The sequence below is a fragment of the Capra hircus genome, chromosome 4 (assembly GCF_001704415.2).
Source record: "Capra hircus breed San Clemente chromosome 4, ASM170441v1, whole genome shotgun sequence".
Classification (NCBI taxonomy): Eukaryota; Metazoa; Chordata; class Mammalia; order Artiodactyla; family Bovidae; genus Capra; species Capra hircus.
This window is the reverse complement of record NC_030811.1, coordinates 74,945,900-74,963,449: the sequence shown is the minus strand read 5'-3', so window position 1 is coordinate 74,963,449 and position 17,550 is coordinate 74,945,900. Positions and strand designations below refer to the sequence as shown.

General features: G+C 35.0%; 1 protein-coding gene across 2 annotated transcripts in view; it reads right to left on the bottom strand.

The window, feature by feature from the left end:
• Window positions 1–17,550, bottom strand: part of ORC5 (origin recognition complex subunit 5) — a 74,522-nt gene that overhangs the window by 7,077 nt on the left and 49,895 nt on the right. Inside the window, exons 13-14 of one of the 2 annotated variants that reach the window (XR_001917979.1) lie at window positions 12,094–12,133; window positions 1,964–2,076 (exon numbers count right to left, since the gene is read on the bottom strand). Coding sequence is in view for 1 of the 2 variants with exons in the window: in XM_005679112.3 (XP_005679169.1) it covers window positions 1,964–2,076 (113 nt within the window). In the remaining variant the exon portion in view is untranslated. The remainder of the gene's footprint in view (window positions 1–1,963; window positions 2,077–12,093; window positions 12,134–17,550) is intronic. The other variant, XM_005679112.3, reaches the window with a different exon arrangement.

Below are 17,550 nucleotides of genomic sequence, written 5' to 3'. Positions count from 1 at the left end.
AAGAACTGAAAAAAAAAAAAAAAACAACAAAAAACCCAAAGTGGTCAAAGTGTAAATATCTACAGAAGATGTGTGTATGGTAGGTATGGCTGGGCACAAAGGCTGAAGCCAAGTCACTGGGGCCTTGAAAGTTACTTTAAACATTTTGGTTTTTTATCCTAAGAGTTACAGGAAATTATTGAAGACTTTTAAGTAGATGGGTGACTTTAAATTTTTACTAGATCACTCTGGCAATAGTGTGGACAACAAATCATAAGAGAATAAAAGTAGACAGAAAACCAATTAGAAGGTTACCAGAGAAGAGAGAACAGGGGCTTGATCTAGACCATTAATGATACAAAGGATAAAAGTGAACGAATTGAGAACATAGGACGGACCTGACAGGCTCAGAAAAACTAATGCCTGGATACTGGGAGAAGGGGGATGACAAATGTCACTGGTGACTGCCAGGTTTTAGGCCTGTGCAACATGACAGACTGCAGTGCTGATCACTGAACCAGGGAACACTGAAAGAAAGCAGCATCATTCCTTTTTTGTTGGCAAGCAGAAGAGGGGGAATTCCTGAGTTCAGTTTTGGAAATATATTGATACAGGTGGGAAATATCGGAAAGTCAAGAATACTAGAAAAAAGGTCTCGCCTCTAAAACACTGGGAAGTATGACTAGTACATACATAGTTGTTGAAGTCAGGAGTAAAGTAAAAATAGTCTAGGAAAAAAAAATATGAAAAGAGCCAAGCCTTAAGGAACAACTAAATGTAAAGGTCAGTGGATAGGATAAGCTGACAAATGAGCTTGAGAAGAAACAGCCAAGGAATAAAGATGAAAATCACAAGATTGGAATCATGCACTCTAGGAGGAGAGTTTTAAAAGAGAGCGGTCAATCCTGTTGGGTGCCACTGAGAATACATAGTCTGAGGGCTGAAAAGGCGAGGAGATGGAATTCAGAGCAGAAGTGAAAGAGCCCATCTGATATGGGAGGACACAGAACCCCAATCTACTGATAAAGGAAAGACAGAAGATGGGCACATGTGTAGGTAGTGAAGGAATTCTCAATTCAGTTTCAACTTTGTTCTCTGAAGCAGTAACTGCTGAACAAAGTGAACACAGATGTTTGGACTTGTGGTTTGAATACAGTCAAGAATCAGAATCTAGATCAAAAAGAAACCTGTAAACCACATATTCTACTTTTCAATACATGTGGTGGAATGGCTGGGAGGCTGGTAGAAGATAATCAATTAGAAAAAGAGGGAAATAGAGCCAGATTGTAACAGTCTCAAAGAAATTCAAATTTCTGCAAGAAATTGGGGAGAAAATAACTATCTAGAAGTGGCAACAAAAAGAAAGGATAGCACTTAAAGAGCATCCAATCCTGAGGGATAGGAGTTTGAGAAAATAAGAAGCTACTAGTAGAGATAACTGGCAGGCTTCCCAGGTAGCTCAGTGGTAAAGAAGTCATCTGCCGATGAAGGAGACACAGATTCAATCCCTGGGTCAGGAAGATCCCCTGGAGAAGGAAATGGCAACCCAGTATTCTTGCCCGGAAAATTCCATGGAGAGAAGAGCCTGGTGGGCTATATAGTCCATGGCGTCGCAAAGAGTTGGACAGGACTTGGCAACTAGCACAAACACACACACACACACTACAGTATATTCAAGTTGTCTGTAGTTAGCTGCCCATTAAATCCTACCTTGCTACTATAGGACCACTATGCCAGTCTGTCTCAGACTCTCAGAATCTTGATTTTTGCCATATAACATGTTAACTAATTCTCTGAATTTTGTCATTTGTAAATCTGATGAGAGGGTTCGTTCTACAGTGAAATAGTCATTCTCAGCACTTAAATGATCTTCTCTTGCTTAAATGACTAATGACATTACATTAGGAAGAAGATTAATTTTTATATTTAGTATATCATTTACATAATTCAAGACATTTTACATTAATGATTATTCTATGCTTACCTAGCAATAGCTCTGATGAAGTCTAGAGACACTGTGCATTTGTACTTTGGTTCATCAAGCTGATCGTCATGGCCAACCAGGGTTAACAGCTGAAGGGTCACTAAAGAGGTAATCTAAAAATAAGAAAAGCGTTTTTATGAGAAAATGGTTTAACCAGATTGCATGATGTCCTTGTTTCTGAAACATTTTATAGTTACTTTGATAACAATATATAACAGAATTCACAAGAGCATCTGCAAATATGACTACTTTGAAATTTGTATACACAAATTTGTACATACGCTTAACGTCCTAGTTAATCAAACTAATGATCAACCTTTAAGGATTCCACTAGAGATAAATTTATTTCAACTAACGACACACATATGACTGCTAACCTTTAAAAACTATAAACAAAGGACATTCCTTCTCTCCATAAAATTTTTATGAACTTTCTATCCAAATACCTCAGAATATCAAATTTGCACTCCCTTGAGAATCCAGCAGTTAAAATGTGAAAGTGGGCCTTTTTCAGAGTTGAGTAGCTGGTTAGATAAGAAATACATCCTTCAGATCTAGACTTAGTCTTGCTTTTAAACTGATCCTCAATTAGGCAGTCAGGAAAACAGCAGGAAGATTAACAATGGCAAAAGTGTATTTTGACAAGTCAAAAATCAAAATCCAAAATAATTTCACGTGCATAACGCTGACAGAAGTATTCAGTGCTCTGAAATCCAAGAAACAAAGCTGACCCAAGAGCTGGAATTCTCTGAGTAGCCTACTTTCTTTTCCCAATTTTTTTTATCCCTCATCTCCTGAAGGCCAACAGAAAAAGCAGTCAACAATGGCAAGAAGGAAGATCAGGAGACTTGGTGATCTCTAACTGCTGGTTACAGTATCTTTAATACTTAATCATATGCCTTAGGAATAATAAAAAATACGTTCACTTACTCTGTGATCAATACCTTGAGATGCAGTAAACATTCTGAATGATAAAAACAATAACAGTAGTAGTGATTTGCTTGGTACCAAGTACTCTATACATAGCATCTCATTTATGCCTTGTGACCCTACAAGGTGGATGTTATTATACTCATTTTATAAATGATTCTTAGAGATGTTAAGTAACTTTCCTCAGACTCCAGAACTGACAGGTGGCTTAGTAAGAATTCAAACCTAGAGCTCATGCTCACTCTATTATACTACACAGACTCTACTATTGTAATTTAAAAGGGGGAACTGTTAGACAGTGTTCAGTCAGCTGTCAATATTAACAACTTTTAAAAACTAACAGATGGGTAGATACCACAGTATTTTATACAGAAAAGACTATATTTAGCAAATACAAAGCATTTTTTCAATTAAAACTTACAAGTTTTATATTTTCTTAACTTTAAACAGCTCTCACATAAACAATATGCAGAGGGATATTTTTTATAGGCCAGTCTAACAACCTTTACCTTTTGGGTGGAATATATTCTCTATTTCCTTTCACTGCAATGATATTCTAAAAATTTTATTTCTACCACTGTGTCAACTTTTCTATTTTTTCTATGTGTCTTTCTCATTCCTTTCTTGCCTTTCATTGAACTGATTTATACTATTTTTTCATTCTACTGGTTTACTATCCTGGAAATAGTTTTATACTCCAGTTTCCACTTTGATTTTTTTCTTTGGGCCCCAAGCTATTTTAGAATTAATTTCCAACCCATGAAGTTTCTATAGCATTTTTTATTTTTACGAGGGGAATATCACAGAATGCAGTCTGTATACTAGCAATTCTTTGAAATTTGATAAGAAAGCTGGATTCTCCGGAGGGAAAGAAGAGTACACAGGGACAGAAAGCCACTGTGACAAAGAATGAAACTAACCATAAGTGGCCACTCCTCCTATTCTGCCAGCCAGTTCCCTTCCCTCTTTGTTCCAAGAATGTCTGGAGCTGATGGCAACTGAGTACAAACCATGCCCACAAATGGGGTCACCTATGACAGGCCAGCAAGGTGGAGTGAGACAAGAGTTTTCTCTCTTACTTATATACAAGTACTTATATCATAATAGTATCTCCCATTTTTGTCTCCTGGACTGCAAAGTCTAAAATATTTACTATGTAGGCCTCTTACTGGAAAAAGTTTGTCAAACTCTCGCACTGAAAAATTGCTAGATTCAGATAATTTAGCAATGTAGAAATCAAAATGTTCAGTGACTTATCCAAAGTGATAATGACTACATAATGGCAGAAACTTACTTGACTAGGATTTACGTCTCCTAACTACAATTCTAAAACTTATGAAAAGAATGGCTAAAATGTGATCATAGCTGAGAGAGCTAACTTCTAATAAGCTGTCTTATAATCTTACCCAAATAAAGAATGTGTTAAAAGAATGAGGATGATCTGTGAAAAAGGTAGTGTTCAAGGGAGCAGACACGCCACTATGTCTCCAACAACAGGACTAAGGGCCCCCTGACCATTAAATTGGAGACCTGGTATGTGTTTGCTCATAATGGAGGTATAGTTAACCAGTTGTCATTCTATCAATGATTTTCTTAGTAGTATTTAAAAGGTACATATGAGTAAAGCTGATGAACAGATAAAAAATGTTAAGTTACTCAACATTTTTATAAAAGAGCTCACATTTACCTAGTTGAAGAGTTAAATGAAACAAAAAAATTAAGTTGGTTGTTAAAAATGTATGAAATAGTATTGTGCCCATTAAATGAGGTCATCTATAAGGCAACTTAACACAGTGCCTGAAACACAGTATTCAATATAAGCTACTATTTATATTATTACTATCTATTAACACTTTTCAATCTCAAATTTAACAAATAGGTTTCTTTCCTAATAACCAACCAGTTTACTTAAAACTCACTGTATTTTATTTGAAAACGGTTTCATATATTTCCTATACCTTTCTGAATTATATGCCATGCTTAACTTATTTAGAAAATAAAAGCTAAAACTACCTAAGGTTAAAAACATCTGTACGAGGGCTTCCAGTAGTCTACTGGTTAAGAATCCACTTTGCAATGAAGGGGATACCAGTTCAATCTCTGGTCCAGGAGGATCCCACATGCCACAGTGCAGGTAAGCCTGTAAGCTGCAACTACTGAGCCCATGCACAGCAACTACTAAAGCCTGTGTGCCCTAGAGCCCAGGCTCCTCAGCAAGACAAGCCACCACAAGGAGAAGTCCACGCACCGCAACCAGAGAGTAGCCCCACTGGCCACAACTACGGAAAGCTCCCTGGCAGCAGCAAAGACCCAGTGCAGCCATAAGTAAATATTAAAAATACATATCCGTATGAGATTTTTATAAACATTCACAACAAACTATCAATTATGAGTGGAGACAGCGAAGGTGGGTGAGACAAGAGGAGGGAATGAGAAGGTAAAACCTACTAGGAAGGATTATTGCACAGAATAAGAAATATAGCCAATTTTTTATAACTTTAAATGGAGAACAATGTAAAAAATATAAAATTACCATGTTGTATACCTGAAACTAACATAACATTATGAATCAACTATCTTTCAATTAAAAAAAATACTTCTGAACAGATCAAGAAAAGTAATGAGCCACATATATTAATCCCTTTGGAAAAAATGCTCAATGTTATCAGTTTCATCAGGAAATGAAGTGGATAAAAAAATGAACTGACAAAAAAACTGCATGAAAAATATAATTAAAAACTATATGGCATATCAGACCCAGATGTAGGGAAAATTAAGGAATACATTGGTAGTTCTGAAAAAATGATACAGAATGCAAACTAAAGAGACTACAAAAAACAGAAAAGACAAAATGAGAAAATCTAACATATTTCTAATCAAATTTATGGAAGGAAAAGAGACAGAAAAAAGGGGCAGAAGTAATATCTGAAAAGATAATAGATGAAAATTCATTCAAAAAGATGAAGAACACCATATCATAGAACTGAACAGCTAAATAAATCCAACAGGGGAAATAAAAAGAAATCAATACCTAGATATGCCACAGTAAGTACAGAATATCAAAGATAAAAAGCTCTTAAAAGTAGCTAGAAAAGGAAAAACATTATCTTTAAGGACTAGCAACTGAACTGACAACTGTCTTAAGAACAACAATGAAAGACATAAAATAGTGGAACTATATTTTTAACATGCTGAAGAAAGTAACTGTTAACTCAGAAATGTATGCCCCCCAAAACCAATCTCTTAAAACTGGGGATGAAATAAAAGGCAAATTTCTAAACTAAAAACAACGGTGTGCTATCAAAATATTCCTACTCACTTAAAGAAATTCCTAAAATATACTTCCAGGTGAAAATAAAGGAATACAAGTTGGAAGGTCTGAAATTCAAGAAGGATTGAAGAAACTGGTAAATATGATGGTAAATCACTAAATTTTGACTTTGATAAATATAAACGTTATATAGCAACAACTAAGAGAACAGAAGCAAGGAAACGTGAATTATAAAAATCTAAAACCAAGAAAAAGAAACAAAAGGTAGGTAAGACAAATAGAATAAAACAAGATAAGATATAAACAAAATTACATTAGAAATTATATTAAAAGTTAACTAAATGTTGCAAATAAAAGTCAAAGATTAAGTGACTGAAAAATAAATCCAACTATATGCTCTTTAGGAGAGATACAACAAAATAGAATATGGGAAGGTTAACAGTTAGAGGACAATGAAATACATGAAGCAAACTAAAACAACGAAGGTATATTAACTAAAGAGAGATTTAAGGAAGGGCTCACCTAGTAACGACAAAATGCAGTGACGAAGCTCCCATCTCTCACAAGACGAGTGGCATGAGACCCTTACTATGAAGGGACGAGACACAAAATAGGACGAGCAGTCAAGGAATAATGGGATCTTTAGGGGAAAGTGAGTACTGCTGAAAGTAAGGACAAACTCATTATCGTTTCCAGTTTAGAAACAGGTAGGAATAATAATGAGAAAGTAGGTCTGAAATTGTAATAAATGGGAGGCTATATAGAAGAGTTAATATTATCTCCTATGGCAAAATATATTCATTAACTTCATTCCTTTCTATTTTTTTTTACAAGGGATTCATTTGCTAAAGTAGGTTAGTAATAGATATTTGAATCCCTTTTAAAATGTCTTCTAAACCCTTTAATGTTTGAAATATTAATCTCCCTTTATTATTAAAATAGACTTCTTTAGTACTTCTTTTTCCTTGAATATAGAAAACATTACTCACATTTTACTCTCCTACTGGCATTTCCTTATATTATTTCTTATAACTTCTACTTTCCTGTGATTCAAATACTCTCACATACTTAATTCAACTCTAATCTAAATTATAGGCTAAATTTACTCTTCCATTTTTTCATAAACACAAAATCTGTCTTTAATCTAGTTAAGTTAGAATTTCAAGAATATTTTCAGGTATCTCACTGTTTCATTACTTTTACTGTATTAGTTAACGTTAATTATCAAAGGCAATTACATTGAAACAGATAGTCCTTTTAATCAGTTCTACCAAGATTCCATGGATACATAAATCACATAAATTGTACAAAGCATACATTATCACTTAAAGATATAGCAGTCGAAAGGTATTTCCAAAATATTAGTAAGATGATTGCTCAATTTGGCAGGGGAAGATGGATGGGGTCTGATTTAGGAGATGCTAATACACACAAAAATCTAAACTAAAATGAAACAAATTATAATGTGATTTCTCACATTAAAAAAACCTAATTTCAGAGTCTTTTTAATTTCTTGAGTTAACATATGAACAGAAACAACACACAAATACATAATTTAGGAGAACATTACATAAAGAAATGTACAAATACCAACAACTTAGAAGTACTTTGATAGTTTATGAAAATGATGCTAAAAGTCAACTGAAAAAATTAAGTAGAAAGATTAACTTAAAAACTGATGCTGAAACTGAAGCTCCAATACTTTGGCCACCTGATGCAAAGAACCAACTCATTAGAAAATACCCTGATGCTGGGAAAGCATGAAGGCAGGAGAGGGGGACGACAGAGGATGAGATGGTTGGATGGCTCACTGACTCAATGGACATGAGTTTGAGCAAGCTCTGGGAGATGGTGAAGGACAGGGAAGCCTGATGTGCTGCAGTCCACGGGGTCGCAAAGAGTCGGACATGACTGAGCAACTGAACAACAACACGGGGTCAACATTTTGAATCTCAAACATATTAATTTAAGCCTAGATGAAAAATTCTGGGAAAATATATGGAACTTGTGGAAAATTATTTCTATACATGTATAAGTACAAGAATACCCACCTTGTCCCCATTATTGAATTCCTAATTTTATTTCCCACTGCATATCCATGAAACTTTTGAGGACTTGGTCTAGGTACTGCACATTCAAAGATGAACAGGATCATAGAAAATACTGATTTACTTCCTTGCCAAACATTAAGTGTTCATGATAAAATGATGAGGTCCTCCTATCTGCAGGCTGGCATTAATGTCTAAATAATTTGCTATGATCAACAGGAATATGGCAAAAGCCTGTAGACTAGTAAGGGTACTCAGGACCAGACTCAGTTTTGTATGTGAGCATGTGCAATCGTAAGATAGAAGTGGAATTGGTCTTTCCCATCTGCTGCAGCAGCCAAGGATTTAGCAACACAGAAAATAGACACACAAGAGTCATTACTGTTGTTAAGGCCCCAAATGAAGAAAAGTGTTTTAGTTGCAACAAATAAGAATAAACAGGAGTATCTTGTAGCCAATAAAATTGATCTTAGAAGGATTTAATCTTTGTTGGGGCAAAGCTCTCTAAATAATGGCAAAATATATTTTAATATTTTGAAGTCCTTTTTAGCACTGTATAATTTACAGAAAACTTCTCATCCAACTGAGCTTTAAATAAACCTAGAACATGTTTCATAAACAAATACTAACAGCAAGCCAAGCCAGAAGAAAACACATTTTAAAAAAATACAGGAGGACTTCTGGTCCAGATAATATGGCTTAGATTCATATTTACAGTTCTTTCCAGCTAAGCACAACTATTAAACCCTGGAAATAACCTTACCAAAGGACTCTGAAAGGCAGAAAGAGGAAGGCAGACTACTTCCAGGACTGGAGGAATAATGTGGAGACAGGATGTCTTATGGCTGCAGCAACTGCACAAGGTGATGTAGGCTCAGCATCTCCTGATCCCTAATCTAGAACAGAAAGCTAGGCAGGTAGGCTTATTTCTCTCCTGGACTAAACAGGAGTCCAGGCCAAAATAAATGGTAACCCTAAGTTCTATATCTGGCAAAAATATCCCTCATGAATAAAGTGGAAATAAAGACATTCTCTGGAGAAAGCAATGGCACCCCACTCCAGTACTCTTGCCTGGGAAATCCCATGGACGGTGGAGCCTGGTAGGCTGCAGTCCATGGGGTCGCTGAGGGTCAGCCACAACTGAGCGACTTCACTTTCACTTTTCACTTTCACGCATTGGAGAAGGAAATGGCAACCCACTCGTGTTCTTGCCTGGAGAATCCCAGGGATGGGGGAGCCTGGTGGGTTGCGGTCTACGGGGTCGCACAGAGTCGGACACGACTGAAGTGACCTAGCAGAAGCAGCAGCAAAGACATTCTCAAATGAGGTAAAACTAAAGAATCAGTAAGTAGCAGACCCATCTTTGAAACATGGCTAAATGGAGTTCTTTAAACAAAAAGGAAATAACAAAAGAAGGAACCCTGAGCATGAAAAAGGAATAAAGAACAACAGAAAGGCAGAAGTATGCATAAAGCAGACTATCTCATGAGTTTTCTAACTCATATTTGACTAAAAACTGATTATCACCTGATCCTCAAAACAATGATATTTAAAAAGCAGGAGGTTAAAAGAACTTAGAAAGAAGTAAGGTTATCTTATTTCATTGGAGGTAGTAAAACATTGAAACCACTTAGGAAATTAAACATGCAATTACCATATTAACAGTAGTTGCCTCTTTTGTATATGTTCACACAAAAATCTGTACATGAGCTTTCACAGTAGTTTTACTTGTGACAACCAAACACTGGAAAGAACCCAGAGAGCCTTCAATGGGTGAAGAGTTGAACAAACTATGTATTCCATATCATGGAATACAACTCAGCAGCAAAAAAAAGAATGAACTATTGGTACATGCAACAATTTGGATGACTCTCAAAGGAATTTATGCCGAATGACAAAAAGCCAATCTCAAATGTTAAAAACTGTATAAATCTGTTTATACAAAGTTTTGAAACGACAAAATTTTAGAAGGTGGAGATTAGTGGTTGCCAGGGACTGGGGGAAAAGGCAAGAGAAAGGTGAGTGCGGTTATAAAAGGAGGGGTCCTTGTGATTACAGAACTGGTATATTGTCTATGGAGGGAGATACACAAACCTACACATACAATAAAATTTCAAATAACCAATATGCCCAGATATAGACAAAAATGAATAAATGCAAAAGTGGAAAATTTAATTAAGATCAGTAGATCACATCAATACCAATTTACTGGTTGTGAAACTGAGTAAAGGGCATATAGCAAGAAAGAGCCCTTATTTTTTTCTTACAACTGAACATAAATCTATAGCAACTCAAAAATATTTTTATTTAAAAATTAACTACATTGAAAAACTACACAAAATATAGAGGGCTTTAAGAACTTATAAACTGCTAGAAGGCATTTTGTCTCAAAATAACAAGTACCTATGAAGCAGATACTTAAATCTACTCATAGAAATACAAACATTTTTGATCTTTATTTACAGGGATTTAAAAAAACGACTTGATAAAAGACTGCTCAAAGTGGGCAAGTTTAAGAATATTAATTATTTCAATATCAATATGCCACTGGGTTAAGGTTATATGGGTTTTTAAGTTTACAGATTACAGATTTTCCTGTTTAAAGTTTGATAATTAGTTGTGACTTGTGGTTCAGCCACAAGAATTTGTAGCTGTTGGTTTCATGCTGTGAGCCCATAAAGACATCACAAAGTTGCTCCAAACCTGTGGCTAACACAACTAATCACTTACTCTAAAGCACAGGAGGATTACAGCAAACTATTATGTAAATCCCACCTTCAGTGTTCTAAATTTTCCCAAATTCTGCTTTTTATTTTTATTGTTTTAAATGGTGAAAATTTTGCTTTTGTTTGGGGTCTACAGAAAACAAACGCACTTTAAACAATAAATACTAAAGTGTTCCAATATAAAATTATTATGAAAGAAAACTGAGAGCCAGCCCATCAGGACTGGAAATCTTGGGAGATCAGTGCCTTGTTTCACAGATGTGAAAACAGACATCATAAAAGGATGACTGGCATTATCAGACTCTACTCAGTCACCCCAAACAAATTAGTATGTTTGACACATTTCAAGTTACATGCAGAAGTCCTAATGAAAAAGTATATAACATATATATCATGCAAGAGGTCTACTACAAAATATTTGAGTTGTAACAACAAATTTTAAATTAAGTATGTAATCCTAAGAATAATTAACATATTAAAAGTGTTTAGCCAAAACAGTGCCTCACTTGGGGTACTGATGAATATTAGAAGGTAGTCTGTCGAGACTATGACTATAGTAAAGACCCCAGTTCAGTGCTTTTCTCTTTTCTTCTACTGCTCTTCAAATTACACATTATGTAACTGGCATTCACTCTCCTCAAGATCTGGCAGAGGATATGGACAAAACTTGAGAGAAGAGAAATAAGAGGTATGGGAAACTACTTAGTATTAGTAACCATGGGTAATTAATGGTAGAGGGACGGGAACTTGCTATTAAGTCCAGGCTCTACAGACTAGATATAGACATCGAGAGATCTGCATCTACAGACTACAAATAACAGGCAATGTACTGGGCACTTTAATTCCTTTAGTCCGCACAAGAGCCCAGCCGTGAGTTAGGTACTATAAATAAAGCTCATTTCCAGAACAGGAAACAACTTCAGAGAGGTTAATAAATATTCAAGGTCACTGAGCTAACAGCAGTAAAAACTACACTGGATTTGAATACAATCTGAATTTTCAAAGCTTATATTCCTTACACTATCCCAAAGGGAGATGCAGAATATAGGGAAGACATCATTGTAATAAGACTAAGGAAAGCTTTACAGAAGGCAACAATAAGGAAAAGTGAGTAGAATGACAACTCTGAAAGCATTCCACAGTGAAAGGTGATACCTTGAGTCTGCTGAAGGTTAGAAACTCGGCAACAAAGGCACTGCAGATAAAACAGAGGGAAAAATGCAAATAAAATTGTAACAAAAAAGATAAAGAAGCATCTCAATACAGGCAAAAATCCTGCCCCAGGGATACAGGTAATAGCCTTAAGAATCAACAGTCAACAATCCTGTGAACAAAATTATGAAATATGAGAGGTCTGATGTCAAAGTAATATTAATATGCAATTTATTAACCTAATGATGTGTAATGGGCTTCCTAGGTGGCTCTGTAGTAAAGACTCTGCCTGCCAGCCAAGCAGAAGATGCGGGTTCGATCCCTGGTTCAGAAAGATCCCCTGGAGAAGGGAACAGCAACCCACTTCAGTATTCTTGCCAGGAGAATCCCATGGACAGAGGAGCCTGGAAGGCTGCAGTTCATGGGTTTGCAAAAGAGCTGGATACAACTTAGTGACTAAATAATAACAACAATTGAGGTGCAAACCTTTCATAAATGAAAACTAAACATTATATTACATATGAAATTATTGATTTTTAAAAGATAAATTAGAGTGGAGGAAAAAGCACAATTTCTGAAAATCTGAAATTATTAGACAACACTGAAAATGGTATCCCAAAGCAAAATTTCCTATAAAAAATTTCCTGTACATTTGTGGATTAAAGATAACTTTAAAAAATAATGACTATAAATCATACAAAATATATAATAGTTAAATAAAAGTTAGGATAAATGTCAAGAATTTTTACTTGGTCTTTCCTGAAACACTTGGGAGTCATTTTCAAGAAATATTTTAATAATTGTTTGAGTAAATTTAAATTTCTGTGGGGAAATTATTACTCCCCTTCTTGGCTTCTATTCCCTATGAAGACATTCCTTTGCCAATAATCTTCAGATTTTAGGGGGTATACACTGTTCTCCAGAGCTGTTTTTGTTGTCTACTGTATCAAGCTCAAATTCAAATGAGTGAAATTGAATAAAAATTAGCCTAGAAAATGCATTTTTTTTTCCCAAAGTGAGGATTTAGATTCTGGACTAGAAAATACAGAATAAAATTTAAAAAGAAAGCTGTACAAAAAGTCAGTCTCTTTACCTCTAAGTTTAAGGCATATTTTCATTGGTGTTTTTCCTTAAAATGTAAATTCTGATTTTTAGTCATTGGCTTAAAAATAAACAAAATAAGTATCTGAAAATAAATATTCTTGCTATCAAAAAAACAGCATTTCCTTAGCCTTTTATACACATATGCCCATATACACACATATACATATATATGTAGCATAATGACACTAATTAAAGGATTTTATTTTACTTTAGCTTAAAATAATGCATCTACCTAATTCAAAAGCCAAAGTTATTTTTCCTCCCTCTGACTAGCACCTATGTCACGACTGAGGCATTCATAAAGAAAAATAAAAATCTCCTCAAACATAAGATGTTTTAAAATTTACATCTTTAATGGGGTTATAAAATATTTGCTAAGTTAATCTTTGCTCTGTGTACTATTATGTTCTTTGTTCTCATCCATGTAGGAGATGAACTGATTATTTATGTCTTAACAATAGGAGTTCATGTACCACAGGGAGGGTTTTTTCCCCTTAATCTGAGAGGCAGTCACTAACAAGCTTCATCTGGAAGTGCTTGATGTTAAAACAGTGTGAACCTATTCCTGGGCTAATAAACTATGTTCTTTCTGCCAACAAAAGGAAATCAATTTACAACTGTAATTAAATTTTAACATGCTCATTATTTTTATACTTTCATAGCTTGGTATATATGTTAATTGATTTGTGAAACATCCTATCCTGCTTGTTTTGGAGGAGCTTTACAATTTGATACATTAAATTATTTAAATAAAAAATGTGATATATATCAGTGTATGAGGTCCATACAACCCAAAAAGAAACACATTTGATTTGATTTCAAGTAATCTGATAATTCATGAACATATGGCATATATCAAGAGTTCAACTGACATGTTTTTACAAATAAAAAGTAGAGGTGGTGAGTGCTACAATGGAAAGGAGGGAAATATTTTCAAAGCTAATTCAACTTAAAATCATTTTGAATTTGTATTGTTTTTTTAAGGCAGAGAGTGGATTGTTACTCTTCAAAAACACTCAAATAAAAAGTGCCATGAATGTTTATACTTAGAGGAACTAAAGATAGTGTCTCTAATCTCTGGAACTTTTTAGAACATAAATGATTGCAAATCTTTAGTATCCAGGAAGGCCTTAACTTCATGCTTACAAGAATGGGAAGTCATTCTTTCAGTCAATGAATCTCATGTTCAAGGCACTGTGCAAAAGACAGAAAAATAAAGACAAAGTTTATGCCCACAAAGAATTTAAGGTATTAGGGGAGACAATAATACAATGGCAATAACACAGTATGGGTGCTATGCTAGTAGTGGTATGTATAATCCAATTACCTGACTTTAGAAAAGGTAATGACTAACAAATAGGAAATGAGGCAAAATGTGAATTCATTAAGAAATGGCATTGCTGGGGGTGTGGACCATAAGCATCAAATAGAGCTTAACAGTGCTGGAAGACAGCACATGTTAGAACACAACGGGAAAAACGGATGCGCTTTCAGAGAAGAAAGCGCTTACAGTGAATGGTGTTCAAGATGAGTAACGACAGTGGCTGAAAATACTGCCAGTCTGTGAAGGGCCTCACAAGAAATGTTATGGAATGTACTCTTGGTTCCACAGACAATGCAACTCACTAAAAAACCATAAACATAAAAGCATATTTACTTTTCAAAGTATTTTTTCTGATGATTGTATGCAAAACAAATTTGAAGATGTCAGTGTCAGGAAGACCAGTTAGGACATTATTTAGGGAATAATTTGGTTTTGGATGTATCAGTGTTGATAAATATGGCACATTCAGGTATGACTGTGCTGTTGGCAATCTGGGTCCAGAGCTAGAGGAAAAGGACTAGAAATTCAGAACCCAAAAGTTAGCATACACGTAGCATTTGAAGCAAAGGAAATAAATTAGACAGTCCTAGGTAAAACTAGTTCCCTTTCTTATTCCTAATTGTTGGAAATTCAACTCTCCACCACTATTTAGAGCAGCCAAAGTGAGGGAGCACCTTAGGTTCTAGAAGTGACTTGGGACTAAAGACCCTAGTTTCTCATAAGGACTTGGTGCAGCACAATCTCATGAAAAATATCTACTAATAGGCAGATGAGGCCAATATCCTCCAAAGGACTCTGATCAGTTGTGAGCTGACAAGGAATCAAGACAATCTTTCACTGGAAACCCCCTTAAGCATCAACATTTCTTTTAATCAACTTTTTACAGAGCATTTAAAAATGTAGCACACATTTCCATAATGTGGATTTTTCCAAATCATTTAACTCCTAAATTGTTCTTGCTAAAACTCCGGTCCTCATTAAAATAATCTAGTCATAAAACTCTATCTAAGGTATGCACTTGCCTATACACACTCTATATTAAGAGGTTTATTTGAATAGACATGTATAAGCCCATATCCATATAAAATTCTGTTTTCAGCAAAAAACTTGCAAAGCGTCATATAAAATTTATTGGTGTTGAACACATTTCCCCCTAAAAAATGCAAATAAAGGGTATACATTTGGTATATTTATTAGAAAGGTAGTTATAAAATACTGCCTACACAGAATAAAGGTTCAAAGACAGTACTCTCTTTAACAGTTGAAAGCATAATTTATAAAATTTTTCTATCCCTTAGGCAGTATTTTACACGTTACCCTTAAGCAATGGTTCCATTTTTCTGGAGTTTAGTAAAAATGCCTACTGCTGGGCTGATATATTCACAAAAGGCAAAGTGGCTACACTGAAGAAATTCAACACCAGATTTAGGGAAGGCAGGAGAAAAGCAGGTGTAAACACCATCCTTTTATAAATGAAAATGAGAAAGATTTTATTCCTGGGCAACATAGTAAAATATTCCTGTGCTTTTTACTATCTGTGGTAATACTACTTGATAATATCAGTATTCCTTACAACAACAGAGCAACCAACCACAGTGAAAACCAACCACAGTTCAACTTGACTCTTTCCAAATAGGAAGCATCCCAAAGCTGTTTTTAAAAAGTCTCCTGAAATCAGCACTTACAGCAGAGCAGTCTGATAGGCAGAATGGTAACATATCTACACCAAGAGTATCAGGAGACTTTAGAATCTAATTTACTGCCCCAGTGGAGACAGAGCTTCAAGACAGTGCTTCAAGACAGTAAGGCTTGCTAGAGAAGAGCCCGCCTCTGTCAAACAGCACCCCTGCTGACCTATTCATCGGCAAAGTAGGCATTAAGTAAGGTTCTAGCACTATCTTTGGAATGGAATGCCTTACAATTTCAGTTGTGGCTAAGAAAAAAAAAAAAGTAAGATTATTAGAAAGTGCTAGCATTCAGGATATTTCCTATGATTTATATAATTAACCTTAATGGCATCAAGCATTTCAGTTGTATATTATAGAGGCACTAGAATGTTGGTACAAGTCAAATGAAACACAGAGAAATCATAAAAGAACAGCTTTTCACATTTTCTAATACTCCAGTAACCAGGAATTTGTTTTTATTAAAACTGTCCCTTTTGTTCACCAATTTCATTTTCTATTAAAGTAATTATCATACTTACATCACTTTATATGAATATCTTATGTATCTAAATTGTAGGACATTACACTATATGTTTACCAAGTTCAAATTCTTATCTAACCAATATATGCAATGGGTAGTATTTTATTATCTATGATTTCTGATGTTCTATGACTAGCATTTGATAAATATAACTACTTTTTCAAAAACATAACCCAAACAACCATTGTATTATATAATATACTAACTTTTAAGGTAAAAAGGTTTTTATAAGTCTATAAAATGAGTTTGACTAAAGTGCTTTTGTTTAAAAATCTACAAATATAGCTTGAAATATTGCATATAAAAAGGTAGCATAATGAGCGTAACTTTTAACCACAAAGTATTTGAAATACAGCCATGTAACTTGAAGAAATGCCACTTAGTTTATAATACGCTATGCACAACAGAGTATTTATTGTCCCTAAATACTTTTGCCCATCTCATGTAAAGAGTTGACTCACTGGAAAAGACTCTGATGCTGGGAGGGGTTGGGGGCAGGAGGAGAAGGGGACGACAGAGGATGAGATGGCTGGATGGCATCACTGACTCGATGGATGTGAGTTTGAGTGAACTCCAGGAGTTGGTGATGGACAGGGAGGCCTGGCGTGCTGTGATTCATGGGGTCGTAAAGAGTCAGACACAACTGAGCGACTGAACTGAAAGAGTTTCAAGTTTTAAGAGATTCTCATAATTTAATTATTAGCAAAATTTAGGTATGACATAGGTATCAAACAATCATGCTGCATAACACTAAGTTCAAGGACTGTCAGAAGGAAACATTCAACAAATAGGTTTGCTATTTAACTTGGAAGAAGATATTCAAA